The sequence below is a fragment of the Cetorhinus maximus genome, chromosome 7 (genome assembly GCF_964194155.1).
Source record: "Cetorhinus maximus chromosome 7, sCetMax3.hap1.1, whole genome shotgun sequence".
Classification (NCBI taxonomy): Eukaryota; Metazoa; Chordata; class Chondrichthyes; order Lamniformes; family Cetorhinidae; genus Cetorhinus; species Cetorhinus maximus.
In genome coordinates, this window is record NC_135885.1 from 28,353,873 (window position 1) to 28,371,038 (window position 17,166).

The window sequence follows — 17,166 nt, forward strand, 5'->3', positions numbered from 1 at the left end:
ATGTTCCAGTGAAGTTCAATGCAAACTGGAGGAACAGCACTTCATCTTCCGACTAGGCACTTTACAGCCTTCCGGACTTAACATTGAGTTCAACAACTTCAGATCATGAACTCTCCCCTCCATCCCCACCCCCTTTCCGATCCCCCTTTTTCCAATAATTTATATTTTTTAAATATATTTTTCTTTTCCCACCTATTTCCATTATTTTTAAATGTATTTCCATCTATTTTTTCATCTCCACCTTTTAGCCTATTCCGATCCCCTCCCCCCACCCCACCCCCACTAGGGCTATCTGTTGCTTGCTCGTCCTGCTTTTTACCCTTAATGTCACCATTAGCACATTTCTTAGCTAATATCACCACTGTCAACACCCCTTTTGTCTATGACATCTTTGGCAATCTCTCCTTTGACTCCACCTATCACTGGCCGTCTACCCAGCTCTACCTCACCCCCCTCAACCAGCTTATGTTTCACCTCATTTCTATATTCCCTCAGTTCTGATGAAGAGTCAGACTCGAAACGTTAACTGTATTCCTCTCCGCAGATGCTGTCAGACCTGCTGAGTTTTTCCAGCTATTTTTATTTTTGTTTCAGATTTGCAGCATCCACAGTATTTTGCTTTTTTCTGAGATCCAGTACTGAATAAGAAGAAATTTCCTCCAATTAAAGATTGGAAAGATTGTTTTCAGTTCCCTCTCCAAACTCCGTTCCCTATCCACTATCTCCATCTCTCTTCCTGGCACCTATCTGAGACTAAACTAGACTGTTCACAATCTCGGTTTCATATCTGACCCCAAGATGAGTTTCCAACAACAGCCATACCGTAACTAAGACCAGGGGTGTAGTGCCAAATTTTGAGGTGCAAGAGGTCTAAAAAAGTGTTGGCCATATCATTTCTAAATCTGCTATAACGTTGTTTTCCTACATATTAATCATTTGTGTCCCCAAAATTCAGTAAAACTATGCTTTTTAAGTGAAAAATATTAGTGCCAGTAGGCATTTTGAACCATGTGGTATTTTGAATCATTAGTCTTTGGCATAGCTAGAATTTCATTATGCAAATGTTTAAATATTTAATTCAAGCCTATTAAAAACATGAATTACAGAAAACTTTACTTACTTCTGTCTGGGGGATGGTATACTGCTTTTCTTGATTTAGATTAGTAACCTAGACCTGGGTGTACAAGGCACAATTTCAAAATTTTATATGATGCAAGACTTGGAAGTATTGTGAACTGCGAGGAGGATCGTGATAGACTTCAAGAGGATATAGACAGGCTGGTGGAATGGGCAGACAAGTGGCAGATGAAAATTAATGTAGAGAAGTGTGAAGTGATACATTTTGCTCGGAAGAACGAGGAGGGGTGACATAAAATAAAGGGCACAATTCTAACAGAAATGCAGGAGCAGAGGGAACTGGATGTATATGTACATAAATCATTGATGGTGTCATGGCAGATTAAGAAAGCAGTTAATAAATTATACCGAATCCTGAGTTTTATAAATAGGTGCACACAGTACAAAAGTAAGTTATGAACCTTCATAAAACACTGGTTCGGCCTCAACAAGAAGGATGTGAAGGTTTTAGAAAGGGTGCAGAAAAGACTTGTGAAAATGGTTCTGATTGAAGGCTTCAGTTATGTGGATAGATTGGTGAAGCTAGGGCTGTCCTCCTTGGAGAAGGGATGGTTGAGAGGAGATTTGCTAGACATGTTCAGAAACATGATGGGTCTAGATAGCGTAAATGGGGAGAAACTGTTCCCATCAGCAGAAGGTCGAGAACCCCAAGGTGATTAACAAAAGAACCAGAAACGACACAAGGAAAATCTTCTTTATGTAACAAGTGGTTTGGATCTGCACGACCTAAACATGTGATGGAGACAGATTCAAATGCGGTTTTCAAAAGGGAACTGGATAATTATCTGAAGAGAAAAGATTTTATGGGGTTACAAGGAAAAGGTCAAGGAGTGGGACTAGCTGAGTTGCTGCTGCAGAAAACTGACACATTGACAATGTTCTGAATGGCCTCCTTCTGTGCTGTAACCATTCTATGATTCTAGTGTAGGTACATTCAAGGAACTTGATAAGCACACAAGGAATAGCTCCCTGACTGTAAAAAATAAAAATACAGACCTTACAACTCCATGTACACAGCTTCCTCATAAACAGGCATTTCAGGAAACTGAAGCTCAAGGTTCCCGAGATCTAATGCAGCATCAATATCCCCAAAAACCCTGCTACGTTTGCCTACTGAACATTAATTCCTTAGCTGTGATGGCCTAAGTGTGTGAGACAAGAGAATTCCATACACTGACGACCCTCAGAGAAGAAATTCCTCCTCATCTCTGTCTTAAATGGGAAACCCCTAACTTTAAACTGTGCCCCCTCGCTCTACATTGCCCCACGAGAGGAAACATCCACCCAGCATCTACCCTTGGAAATAGACAAGAAAGACATTCACCCTAACCCTAACATTCAGATGCTAAGAGGGCGGATCACCACCACCTTCTCAAGGACAATTAGGGTAATAAATGCTGGAATAAAAACAAAGTGCTGGAAAAACTCAGCAGACCTGGCAGCATCTGTAGAGAGAGAAACAGAATTAATGCTACGAGTCCAATATGGCTTCTTTAGAATAAATGCTGGACTTGCCAATGATGCCCACATCCCATGAAAGAATAAAGAACTCTAATAAAGCACTGAGAGGCCACATTAAAAGAAAGGTTATTAAATATTATATATTAAACTATATAAAGGTTATTGAAGTTATTAAACTCTAAGAAAGCACTGTGAGACCACACAGAAGATTGGTTAGAGTTTTGGCTGCCACACTGTATAAAGTGTATTCAATATTATATACAATTATAATTACCATATATAAAACAAATAAAGGTTATTAAAGTTATCAAACTGTAAGAAAGCACTGAGGCCACATTGAGAGGATTGGACAGTTTTAGCTGCCACAATGTATAAAGTTTATTCTATATTTTATAATTATTAGGTACATAAAACTATATAAAAGGTTATTAATGTTGTTAAACTAAGAAAGCATTGTGGGCCACGTTGAGGGGATAGGTCACAATTTTGGCCGCCATGCAATATAAAAGTTATTAAATATATATAATTGTTTAAGGATAATCTCGATCACTATAGGAAGGTAATTAAAGGCTGTGTATATTGAGCTCACACCCATCCTCAGGGCTGTTAGGTGACTGATTCCAGGCGGTAGCTCCTTGATTGGGTGATTGGAGTTCAGAAGGAAAAGGCCAGGCTGGAAGGTGTTCCTGGGCAGGGGTTGCAGCTGGCTCCCAGACACACTGAGGCTCCTGAAGTGGAGGCAGCGGCCGAGGCGGGGTAGCTGGCACAGGTGGTTAGTGCTCACATTTAGGCTACTGAGCTACTCCAGGAGTCCCCAGGGCTGTTGAGCTGGGAGCCAAGCTCATTCCCGGACATAGAGGATCTGCAGGCAGCCCAAATCGGCAGGGAGGCCGGCCAGCTGGTTTGATCTGAGCACCAGGTTCCAGAGCTAGTTTGGGCTGCACAGTTCAGGTGGCAGCTGTTGCAGGCCTGCCGCCAGTTCCAGGTGATTGAGTGGCCGCAGCCGGTACAGCCTGGGGTCCAGGCCGCCCTCCCTGCAGTGCCAGCTCCCGCCGCCACTTAGACAAAGCCAGGCAGACCTCTAGCCTCATTACCCCGGCTACTGCCACATCACAGCCAGGCATGGAGCAGCAGAACGGATGGCCAATTAGCAAAGGAGAGTTTACCATCCGGCAGTGCACATCAGAAAATCACGGGTAACACAACCATGATTTACTGATCAGGGCTACTCGCTACTGCACACTCGGAAAATTACCTAACCATCTAAAATTATAGAGAGCTGCTACAGAGCGTCATGAGAAGGAAGAAAGGTGAAAAAAGGTGAAAGGTGAAAAAATGGGGGAAAGAAAATAGGAGAGAAACAAACTAGGATGGGAACTCCACTGGGACGAAGAGACAAAAGTAAAACACAACAACAAAGATAAAGGGTGAGTTATGAAGTTTACATGTGCAGCTGGTCGGCTTAAAACACAGATTACTACAGTTACCACCTTCCTGAGACTTGACTATGGGGAGAACAATAAAACTTATTATTTCCGTGGACTGAGGAGGTGAAGATGAAACCTAAACATGCAGTACTGCTTAATACCTTAATTCTATGTTATTCAATGAGTTGCTGCTTTCACAAGATCTTGAAGTTAATTGCATACTGAAAAGGGTGCAGTATTCAGATTTAAATTCAATAGCATGCCATTTTTAAATGTCAAAAGAAATAGAGTAGAGGTCATTATACAATAATCAATGAAGAGTTCTGTAAATGTACAAACTTTTTTAATACACAAGGTTAAACTATTTTTAAAGAGCTCAGTTTCTCAAACATTTCTAAAGGAAGTGCTGAACCAAGTCATTCTCACCACAAACCAGTTTGTCAGCACTTCGCCATCGCTTTTCAAAAGATTATTTCTTACCATGAATACCATCACTTCTCAATGGCACTTCAGCAGTAACTACTTGTGACTATTGACTAAACCTTTTCAGAACCAAATATAGGCTGAAACTCAGTTTTAAAATCATGAGACCCTGTTGCTTCTGAATTTATACCAAAAATCATTTACTCAGAGCAGAGTTTCTTTTTCTAAGATTGCTGAACCAGAATTAGACAATTCGTTACGTAAAAAATATAACAATTTGTGAGTAGTTCTTGAAGGAAAACCTCTCAAATGAAACTGGTGCAGGGGCCTTACAGCATACCTTGCTTCCAGCTCATCAGTCCAAACATCTTCCACTATAGGGCATTTTGACAAAGTTGGGCAGTATATGTATTTACTGTTAAATATGTTGCAAAGGTACTAGGCAAGTATATGCCACTGAGCCAATGCAAGACCCATGTTTCCCAAGTGCACAACTTTGTTGATTTTTTTGTACGAGTCCAATTGATGACAAATCGTGTGTGTGTCTGTTTGGTATTTCGCACATGTATTCAAATTGTTGGCATTTGGCATGTGATAAATAGCCAGTACTCAGAAACAGGTCATTCAGCCTGACCAGTTTGTGTCAGCATTTATCTTCTATGCAAGCAAATAATCCTAATCACATTTAACCAGCCTGTTCCCACATTCCTTCACGCATTTTGCATTCAACCACCCATCCAATTTAACCTTTAAAGTTGACATTACTTCCACGGCATTTCCCCCAACCTCAATCCTTTATATCCTCAAAACCTTCTGAACTGTCATATATGATCATCCTTTTCAAATCCACGCCGTTATTCAAGAAGGGAGGAAGGGATAAACCAGGGAACAACAGGCCAGTCAGTCTAACCTCAGTGGTGGGGAAACTATTGAAAGCAATTCTGAGGGACAGAATTAATCTACACTTGGAGAGGCAGGGATCAATCAAGGACAGTCAGCATGGTTTTGTTAAGGGGAGGTCATGTCTGACCAATTTGATTGAATTTTTCGAAGAGGTGACCAGGTGTGTAGATGAGAGCAATGCATTTGACGTAGTCTACTCGGACTTCAGCATGGCTTTTGATCAGATACCACACGGGAGACTGATAACAAAGTTAAGAGCCCATGGGATCCAAGGCAATTTGGCAAACTGGATCCAGAATTGGTTGAGTGGCAGGAAGCGGAGGGTGATGGTCGAGGAGTGTTTTTGTGACAGGATGCCTGTGTCCAGTGGGATTCCACAGGGATCGATGTTGGGTCCCTTGCTGTTTGTGGTATATATAAACGATTTAAACTTGAATGTAGGAGGGTTGATCAGTAAGTTTGCGGATGACACGAAAATTGGTGGGAAGGTAAATCGTGAGGAGGACAGCCTTAGATTACAGGAGGATATAGACGGGCTGGTCATTTGGGCTAACCAGTGGCAAATGGAATTTAATCCAGGTAAGTGTGAGGTGTCGGACTTGGGCAGGACAAACAAGTTACGGAGATACACGATGAATGGCTAGGAAGTACCAAGGATCAGATGGACCTTGGTGTGCATGTCCACCGGTCCCTTAAAGTAGCGGGAAACGTAGATAAGGTGGTTAAGAAGGCATATGGCATACTTGCCTTTATTAGCCGAGGCATAGAATATAAGAACAGGGAGGTTATGCTGGAACTGTATAAAACGCTGGTTAGGCCATAGCTAGAGTATTGCGTGCAGTTCTGGAATCTGCATTGTAGGAAGGATGTGATTGCACTCGAGAGAGTGCAGAGGAGATTTACCAGGATGTTGCCTGGGCTGGAGAGTTTTAGTTATGACGAGAGATTGGATAGACTGAGGTTGTTTTCCCGAGAACAGAGAAGATTGAGGGGGGACGTGATTGAGATGTATAAAATTATGAGGGGCATAGATAGGGTAGGCAGGAAGAAACTTTTCCCTTTGGTGGAGGGATCAATAACCAGGGGGCATAGATTTAAGGTAAGGGGCAGGAGGTTTAGAGGGGATGTGAGGAAGGATTTCTTCACCCAGAGGGTGGTGGGAATCTGGAACTCACTGAAAGGGGGGTGGAGGCAGAAACCCTCATAATATTTAAGTAGTATCTGGATGTGCACTTGTTATCTGAAACAAGTTTGGATTTTAAGAAGGTGTTAGAGATTGCACTGGCAATGGAAAGTGCAGTTAGAGATTCGAAAGCCATATAGGGCGCGCAAAATGGCGCCGTCCTCTGCATCGGGTGGGAAGCCCCAGCCAAAAATTAGAATAGTCAGGTGCTTGTTTGACCAGTGCAGGCTCGATGGGCCAAAGGGCCTTTTTTTGTGTTGTAGACCTCTATGACTCTATGATTATTTCTAACTATTTTCTAAATACAAGGTCATTTTATCCCTGCCATGGATGAACTAATTATCATCTATAATAACCCAGATTACCTCTATTGCCTCTCTTCAAAAATGCTGCTCCAGTTCGCACTCGACAAAGCCCTAAAATTCTGGAGCCTTGGCAATTTCCTCCCTCCTCCTCCACAGGATCCTAGGATGCATCCCGTCAAACCCTGGTGCTTTTTCTTCCTAGCCAGCTTATCTAAAATTGCCCTTTTAGCAATCATATCATAATTCATCTCACTCTCAGCCTGTTCAGGAATCAAATCCTCTCTGATACTCTTCTCTTCAGTATATTCAGGGATCAATTGAATCAAAACAGTTTATGCTGAATTTTTCAGGTGCATTGAAGACACCGTGACAGACCACAATAAAGGGTGGCTGTCAGTGTGACATATTTGGTGGGAGCTGGAAGATAGAAGAATAAAGTACTCTAATCATTTAAAAATAGGTCAAAGTGCACCTATTCATTCAGTAAATTTATTGATTGAAAGCAGTGCTATGTCCAGTTGTATATTTTCAATTTCAAACTCATATTGTGTTTGTGGATTTCAGAAAATCAGCATAAATATTGCTACAATAGGCTGTAATCTCTCTGAGGCAGGAGGAGGAAAGATTAGATGCCCAGTGAGTGCAGAATTTGGCTCAGTTGCGATAACCCTTTCCCATCAAAAGTTGGGTTCAGATCTGGAGTCATCCTCGTCTGTGTGGTTCAACCTGCTGACACTCACTACCAAGGCTCACAGACGAATAACATCTGTCTTAACAAGGTCTCCGAGAATATGCGGACACGTGTGAAACACTACTCCTCAAGGAGTCAATACTGTGAAACGTCAAGAGAAAAATAGTGATAAAAACATTATAATAGAATGTTAATCGAAGAAAGGAATAAAATTGGGATTACATGCTGCAGAGAGGACTGATGTATAGAAAAAGAGGTCCAGAGTAAATATAGTGTTAAATCAAAGGTTAAAGAGATAGTTGAATTAGGAGGCAATGCTACAGTTTTTCCAAAGTGGTTGGAAGTGGGTGTAGAGTTTTGTTCTGGGACTACCTCCTACTACCCTGCTGTATACAGAAATTATTTGGATAGGGGGCATAGGGTCCAAATGTGTAGATGATACTAAAATAGGAGACATTGTAAGTAATTCTGAGGACCCATAGAAGCTGAGAGAAGATACTGCTTGTTTTTTTCTTAATTTATTCTTTCACAGGATGTGGACATCACTCGTTACGCCAGCATTTATTGCCCAACCCTAACTGCCCTTGAGAAGATGGTGGTGAGTCACCTTCTTGACCCGTTGTAGTCCATGTGGTGTGGGTACACCCACGGTGCTGTTAGGAAGGGAGTTCCAGGATTTTGATTCAGTGAAAGCTAGTGTGGACAATTGGTAATGGGAATCAAGGAAATGGCAGATGAATTGCACAGGTATTTTGCATCGGTCCTCACTATAGAGGATACAAGTAACGTCCCAGAAGCAGCTATAAATCAGGAAATGGAAGGGAGGGAGGAACTCAGGAAAATTACAATCACCAGAGAAGTGGTACTGAGTAAATTGTTGGAGCTATGGGCTGACAAGTGCCCAGGACCTGATGGACTTCATCCTAGGGTCTTAAAAGAAGTGGCTAGTGAGATAGTTGATGATTTTCCAAAACTCCCTACATTCGGGAATGGTTCCATTAGATTGGAAGATAACAAATTTAACACCATTATTCAAAAAGGGAGGGAGACAGAAAGCGAGAAACTACAGGCTAGTTAGCTTAACATCTGTCATAGAGAAAATGTTAGAAGCTATTATTAAAGAAGCTATTGCAGGGCATTTGGATAAGATAATCAGGCACAGTCAACATGGTTTTGTGAAAGGGAAATCATGTTTAACCAACTGATTGGAGTTCTTTCAGGAAGTAACATGTGCCATGGAGAAAGAGGAACCGGTGGATGTACTGTACTTAGATTTCCAGAAGGCATTTGATAAAGTGCCACTTCAAAGTTTATTGAAGAAAATAACAGCTCATGGTATAGGGAGTAACATATTGGCATGGATATAAGATTGGCTGGCTAACAGGAAGCAGAGAGTAGGTATAAATGGGTTTTTTTCAGGTTGGCAAGATGCAATGAGTGGTGTGCCACAGGGATCAGTGCTGAGAGCTCAACTGTTTACAATTGGATGAAGGGATGAATAGGATGGTTGCCAAATATGCTGATGACAGAAAGTTAGGTAGGAAAGTAATTTGTGAAGAGGACGTAAGGAGGCTACAAAAAGATATAGATAGGTTAAGTGAGTGGGCAAAGATCTGGCAACTGGAGTATGATGTGGGTAATTGTGAAATTGTCCATTTTGGCAGGAAGAATAAAAAAAGAGGCATGTTATCTGAATGGTGAGAGATTGCAGAGCTCAGAGGTACAAAGGGATCTGGGTGTCTTAGTGCATGGTTTGCAAAAGGCTAGTATGCAGCTACAGCAAGTAATTAGAAAAGCTAATAGAATGTTCTCATTTATTGCGAGGGGAATAGAATACAAAAGTAGGGAGGTTATGCTTCAGTTGTACAGGGCATCAGTGAGACCACATTTGGAGTACTGCGTACAGTGTTGACCACCTTATTTAAGGAAGGATGTAAATGCATTAGAAGCAGTTCAGAGAAGGTTTACCAGGCTAATACCTGCAATGGGTCAGTTGTCTTATGAGGAAAGGTTGGACAGACTAGGCTTGTATCCGCTGGAGTTTAGAAGAGTAAGAGGCGACTTGATGGAAACATAAGATCCTGATGGTACTTGACAGGGTGGATGTGGAGAGGATGTTTCCTCATGAGGGAGAATCGAGAGCTTGGGGTCACTGTTTAAAATAAGGGGTCGCCCATTTAAAGCAGAAATGAGGCAAAAAAAATTTCTCTCAGAGGGTCGCAGGTCTTTGGAACTCTCTTCCTGAAAAAGCGGTGGAAGCAGAGACTTTGAATATTTTCAAGGCAAAGGTGGTTAGATTATTGGTAAGCCAGGGGGTGATAGGTTATCAGGGGTAGGTGGGATGCAGATTTCAGGTACTATCAGATCAGCTGTGATCTTATTAAATGGTGGATCAGGCTCAAGGGGCCTAATGGCCCACTCCTGCTCCTTGTTCATTTGTTCATATGTATATCAACCCTGGTTCAATGAAGAGTGCAGGAGCACATGCCAGGAGCAACACTAGGCATACCTAAAAATGAGGTGTCAACCTGGTGAAGCAACAGCACAGGATTACTTGCGCGCTAAACAGCATAAGCAGCAAGTGATAGAGCTAAGCGACTCCACAACCAACGGATCAGATCTAAGCTCTGCAGTCCTCCACATCCAGTCGTGAATGGTGGTGGACATTTAAACAACTCACTGGAGGCGGCGGCTCCACAAATATCCCCATCCTCAATGATGGAGGGAGCTCAGCACAGCAGTGCAAAAGATAAGGCTGAACCATTCGCAACAATCTTCAGCCAGAAGTGCCGAGTGGATGATCCATCTTGGCCTCCTCCAGAGGTTCCTAGCATCACAGGTGCCAGTCTTCACCCAATTTGATTCACTCCATGTGATATCAAGAATTGGCTGAATTCACTGAATACTGCAAAGGCTATGGGCCCTGACAATATTCCGGCAATAGTACTGAAGACTTGTGCTCCAGAACTTGTAGCGCCCCGAGCCAAGTTGTTCCAGTACAGCTACAACACTGGCATCTACCGGGCAATATGGAAAATTACCCAGGTATGTCCTGTACACAAAAAGCAGGACAAATTCAACTGAGCCAACTACTGCCACATCATTCTACTCTCCATCATCAGTAAAGTGATGGAAGGGGTCATCAACTGTGCTATCAATTGGCACTTGCTTAGAAATAACCTGCTCATTAATGATCAATTTGGGTTCCGCCAGGGTCACTCAGCTCCTGACCTTGTTACAGCCTTGGCTCAAACTTGGACAAAAGAGCTGAACCCCAGAGGTGAGGTGAGAAAGACTGCCCTTGACATCAAGGCAGCATTTGACCGAGTGGGGCATCAAGAAACCCTAGCAAAGTTGGAGTCAATGGGAATCTGGTGGGGTGGGGTGGGGGGAGAAACTCTCAGGTGGTTGGAGTCATACCTAGCACACAGGAAGATGGTTGTGGTTGCTGGAGGTCAATCAGCTCAGTTCCAGGGTGTCACTGCAGGAGTTCCTCAGGAGTAGTGTCTTCGGCCTAACTATCTTCAGCTATTTCATCAATGCTTCATCATCCTTCCATTATAAGGTCAGAAGTGGGGATGTTCACTGATTTCACAATGTTCAGCACCATTCGCAACTCCTCAGGTACTGATGCAGTCCATGTCCAAATGCAGCAACCTGGACAATATCCAGGCTTGGGCTCAGAAGTAACATTCACGCCACACAAGTGCCAGGCAATGACCATCTCCAACAAGAGAGAATGTAACCATCGCCCCTTGACATTCAACGGCATTACCATTGCTAAATCCCCTATCAACATCCTGGGGTTTAATCATTGACCAGAAACTGAACTGGACTAGCCATATGAATACTGTGGCTACAAGAGCAGGTCAGAGGCTAGGAATCCTGCAGCGAGTAATTCACCTCCTGAGTCCCCAAAGCCTGTCCACCATCTAGAAGGCACAGGTCAGGAGTATGATGGAATACTCTCCACTTGCCTGGATGAGTGCAGCTCCAACAACATTCAAGAAGCTAGACACCATCCAGGACAAAGCAGCCCACTTGATTGGCACCCCTTCCGCATTCACTCCCTCCACCACCAACGAACAGTGACAGCAGTGTGTACCATCTATAAGATACACTGCAGGAACTCACCAAGGTTCCTTAGACAGCACCTTCCAAACCCATGACCACTACCATCTAAAAGGTCAAGTGCAGCAGATACATGGGAACACCAGCACCTGGAAGTTCCTCTCCAAGCCACTTGCCATCCTGACCTGGAAATATACCACTGTTCCTTCACTGTTGCTGGGTTAAAATCCTGGAACTCCCTTCCTAACAGCACTGTGGGTGTACCTACACCACATGGACTGCAGCAGTTCAAGAAGGCTGCTCACCATCACCATCTCAAGGCCAATTAGGGATGGCCTAGCCCATGATGCCCACATCCCGTAAATAAATGAATAAAAAAAATCAAGCGAACATAAAAGGTGCCCATCTGAACACACTCCCACTTTAATCCTTTCAAAGACAGCAATGCTCTAAGTCATTTGCAACTGTTTTGACACCTTCAGCAGAAAATACTAATGATAGGTCCCATCATCCAGCTGCCATAATTTGATCCATAAAAAATTGTCCGTCCTTTGCAGGTAGGGGGGCACATTTCAATTTTTTCTTACTCACGGGGCCGGTGATCAAATTTCAGTAAGATAGGGTTAAATTAAACATGAATTTCAAAAATATCAATGTCAAAACAATGAATTTCAAAAAAGAGTAATTAATAAAAATGCCCATTAAAATATGCCATGCAGCAGAGTTCACCTATTAAACCTCTTTTTTGCCTTTTCGTTTAAGAAGCAGAGCTGGAGAGAGGCAGACTTGACCCCCAGGTCACCAGGAAAGGGGTGGGGACCAGGCCTCAGCTAAGGAGTTGGGTTTAACTAACACTGACCCTGCATTCGCTTCTGGTGGCACACAATCCATGCTGACCTCAGCGGAATTCATAGGAAAGTGGAGGTCAGAAGCGAGTTGTCATCTAGCCTGGGATTTCCTCCTCTCCCAGCCTGCTTTGTGGATAGAGTTTTGGGGACGGAGGATGAGGAAGGCATCGTGTGCATTTCCGACTCACTCCAAGTCCTTGGGCTCACACTCATTCACAACAATCACTCTCTCTCTCTCTCTCTCTCTCACACACACACACAAGCTCACTCCCCACGAAGTTTGGACACTATTGCAGGAGGAATTGATCAGGCAGTGAGCGAACCCAACCTCCAGCTGCTCCCAGGCTTTTTCTAAATTCATTATACAGGATGTGGGCATTGCTGGCTGGTCCAGCATTTATTGCCCATCCCTAGTTGCCCTTGAGAAGGTGGTGGTGAGCTGCCTTCTTGAACTGCTGCAGTCCATGTGGTGTAGGTACACCCACAGTGCTGTTACAAAGGGAGTTACAGGATTTTGATCCAGTGACAGTGAAGGAAAGGGGATATATTTCCAAGTCACGATGGTGAGTGACTTGGAGGGGAACTTCCAGGTGATGGTGTTCCCATCTATCTGCTGTCCTTGTCCTTCTAGATGGTCACAGTCTTGGGTTTGGAAGGTGCTGCCTAAGGAGCCTTAGCAAGTTTCTGCAGGGTGCCTTGTAGATGGTACAGACTGCTGTCACTGTTCATCGGTGGAGGAGGGAGTGAGTGTTTGTTGATAGGGTGCCAATCAAGCAGGCTGCTTTGTCCTGGATAGTATCTGAGGAGTCGTGAATGGTGCTGAACATTGCTCAGCAGCAAACATCCCCACTTCTGACCTTATGATGGAAGGAAGGTCATTGATGAAGCCGCTGAAGATGGTTGAGCTGAGGACACTGCCCTGAGGAACTCCTGCAGTGATATCTTGGAATTGAGATGATTGATCTCCAACCCCCGCAACCTCCTCCCGATTACTGTATAATTGTCGCTTCCTGATTGCCACCCTGCTTAACGCACCTTTTCCGAACCCTTGCACTTTTCCTTTCCTCTTAGCTTCCCTGCTCTCTGCCACCTTGGCCCTGTGCTCCTTCAGCCAGCAGGAGGCGAAGAGAGAGTGTACAAGTGAAAACAAAGGAGCAGCCATTCACCTTTACACTGTTAGCTGCTTGGCCAGAGACTCATTCTTTCCCTCATTTGCTGCTGATAGGTTCGCCAGCAAGCCTATCAATCAGCAGCAAATGAGGGAGAGAATCGGTCTCTGACTGGAGGAACAGATCCTTGCAGATCTTCCATTCAACCTACCCGTGAACAGAGATTCGGGCTGGATAGAGAGGCTTCGGGCTGGACAAGCCTGATTTAGAGGATATTTATTATATTTCTGACCAAATTAGGAGTTGACAGAAACATATAGCAGAACTTTCACCAGAGAGGTAGTGAACAGAAGCCAAGTTTGTTTTTGGGTGAGAAACACACCTCCATTGTTGAGCATTTAATTGGCATGGAGACGGATTCCCAATCCAACTAAGGGCAATGGGTGGGCTCTTGAAGCTGGAGGGTTAAAGCAAGATATGTTACCATGGGGATGGCGAGGCACCTCAACAGTAAGGTGCCCTCTCAGCTACTTATTAAAAAAAAATTAATAAAAAACACAAAGGCCACCATTGTTGGGAGGGAGGGATCCCTCTACAAGGTGGTCTTTGGTTGTACCCCCATCCAGGCAGGCAGGGAACTAGGCCTGCATGGAGGGCTGAAATCCTACCTTCTGCCAGTTGATTTGCCCCCCCCCCCCAAATACTCATCTCCTCTGGAAATTGGATGTCAACTTGAAAATCCAAATCGGCCTCTATTACCTACCTTTAAAAGGGCACTTAATGAGCTTAATTGCTTGCCAGCCGCATTGGAGCACCTGACCTTCCCGGGCCCTGAACCCTCCTTCCCCAAAATGGCCAGCGTCAGGAACAGCGTCCCAATGCTGACATGCCGGCAGGCACTGGTTTTTTTTTTAAGGCTCCACTCCCCCACCTCCATTCGGTGGGGGCTGGGAGGGGGAGGGGGCACAAAAGTTCAGCCCATAAAGTATCCAAGTAAATTGTGAGTTGTTATGTTACTCAAGTGTTCTGGCCTTCAGTAACTAATGCCAGTATCAGTGAACCTTTGACCACTTCATCCCTTTGGAAAAAGAGCAATGACATTAATAAGTAACAGCCAATACAGCACAAAGTATTTTCCATTACTCAACGGATCTTTAAACTATTTTAAATGTGGTAGATAAAAACATATTTGCAAAAAGTAAATTTAAAATTAAAAAAGTTCAACAATTATTCAGCCCTGTTCTACTCATTCTTCTTACAATAAAGGCTGCCGGTGTTCTTATTAAAACTCCACCTGTGCATTAAGATACTTGTTAAAGTATCATCAGCTGAATCATGTTACTATCGCAGAAACTTGTCATTCAATTGAAATGGAACTACTCTGTTCAAAGAAATTCTCTCCGTTTAAAGATCAACCTGGGTAGGAATGTGATTGCAGGCACATCTCAAGTTCAGATCACACTGATGAACTCCCCGAACATTCATAGTTTCTGAACATTTTGTTGTGGGTTAACCCCCATGAAATGGACATTCCGACTGAAATTCTCTCTTGTACTAACCTGACCTGCGTTTGTCTCCTTCTTGGCAGAATTACGCTTCTGTGAAACTTCGCCTTCTTCACACTGAAGGAAGTTTCTATTGCCTTCATGCTCCATACGATCACTGACAGTCCATGGGGTACACACACTGGCAGATGAATGACTTGCATTTCCAGAAACTGGGGATAAGAGGCCATTACCATTCAGATCTGAATCTGCACTATCCGGCTCCACTTTATTCTGAACTTCACTCCATGAGGTTCCTCTTTTAAATCGCCTCATATCGAGATAATCCGGGAACATTAAAATATCCTGGCACACAAAATGCTCAGCATCACAACATCTGACAAGGCTGAATCGTGCTGTGAAGCCCAGGTAAATGGGAGTACGATGGTTTCATTCTTAGTGGTTAAACAAACACAGTAATCTGCACACTGTGCTACACCCACTTCAAACATTGGCTAACAACTTCTTTGCAGTCTTTTTTCAGTTCAATGAACCACCTGCAGCATCATTAATCTTTGCACACGGCACACCAAACTGAAAGTAGTTCGTTCACTGTATCTATTACAGAATGAGAAGTGAAAAGTCTTGCACAAAGTTCCCTCAGTTTGTGATGCTAGTGTTGCTATTAGTAAGTAAATTAGTAAAGTATGAACTGATGAAATAATTTGAAGCCTTTATTAGCACCACTTGGTAGTTTTTAATAGACTTGCTCGTTTTACAAATACTCCCTCTTTATCAATTTTTGGCCCATCCAATGTTTCAAGTACCTCCCCGTTCACTACAAAAATTCAAACTTTTGGCCCAATTTCAACCCATGCTGTTAAGCATTATCAAACTGAGTTTAAATCACCTGAATGAAACCAACAGATTTGATAGGCTGGCTGTACTTCAAGCCGATAAATCACCGGCATCTGAGGATGCTGAAGGACAGAAATTGCTGAGACACTGGACGTATTCTTCCAATCCTCCTTAGGTACAGGGGCGGTGCCAGAGGACTGCAGAATTATAAATGTTACACCTTGCACAAAACAGGGTACAGGAATAAACCCAGCATTTACAGTACAGATTAATTGTGGTGGTGGGAAAGCTTTTAGAAATAATAATACGGGACAAAATTAACTGTCATTTGGGAAAGCCAGTACAGATTGGTGAAGGGCAAATGGTGTTTAACCAATTTGATTTGAGTTTTTTGACGAAGTGATAGAAGGTGATGGTAATGCAGAAAGGTGTTTGATAAAGTGCCACACAACAGGCTTGTCAACAAAGTGCGACCCATGGAATAAAAGGGACAGTGGGCAGCACAGATATAAATCTGACTGGGTTACAAGAAGCAGAAGCCCAAAACGTCCAATCTGGGTGGGGTGGAGGTGGGTAGCATACCACACAAGCGCCCAGGAAGATGCGCTGGGCACCACCCGCACCCCCCAACCCCTGGAGGTCCTCACACTAGGATTTCATAGGAATCACCTGGGACATTTAAACTTCCGATGGGCAATTACCCTGCACCGGGAACCATCTGATACTCCGATTTAACTCAGAGACTTTGGATGGTTCTCAGCAGAATAGTGAACCAATAAAAGTTAGATGAATTAAAACCCCTTTCTAAACTCCTGGGTAACTACACTATTGACCACCCCCTCGCTGGACCCCCAAATAATACACCCCAACCACTCAACATCCCTGATCTCCTCGACCTACTCCCAACTACCCCCGACCCCCTGACTACACCTCCAACCCCGACCCAACCGCCTCCCGACCCCTCGCCAACCCATCCTATCCCACCCATCCCATCCTTCCACCCCCGAACCATCCTACCCACTTACCTTCTCCATGGCTTCTCAAAACGCATTTAAACACAGGGATCTTTAAACTTACCTGGTTTACAGCAGCTAGTGCCATAGTGTGGGTGTTCCTATAACACATGGACGGCAGCAGTTCAAAAAAGCAGCTCACCACCACATTCTCAAGTGCAATTAGGAATAGGCAACAAATGCTGGCCTAGCCAACGATTATATATAGCGAACCGGGTATGCTGCACTTTTTTCCACCAGGCCTGGGTTGGTA

The 17,166-nt window shown here is 43.7% G+C and overlaps 1 protein-coding gene across 1 annotated transcript in view; it reads right to left on the bottom strand.

The window, feature by feature from the left end:
• The window catches only part of atp7b (ATPase copper transporting beta), a 104,887-nt gene extending 89,331 nt beyond the window's left edge, over positions 1-15,556 (bottom strand). Inside the window, exon 1 of the mRNA XM_078545238.1 lies at positions 15,118-15,556. Coding sequence (XP_078401364.1) covers positions 15,118-15,399 — 282 coding nt within the window. The 5' untranslated portion in view covers positions 15,400-15,556. The remainder of the gene's footprint in view (positions 1-15,117) is intronic.
• Positions 15,557-17,166: the final 1,610 nt, after the last annotated feature.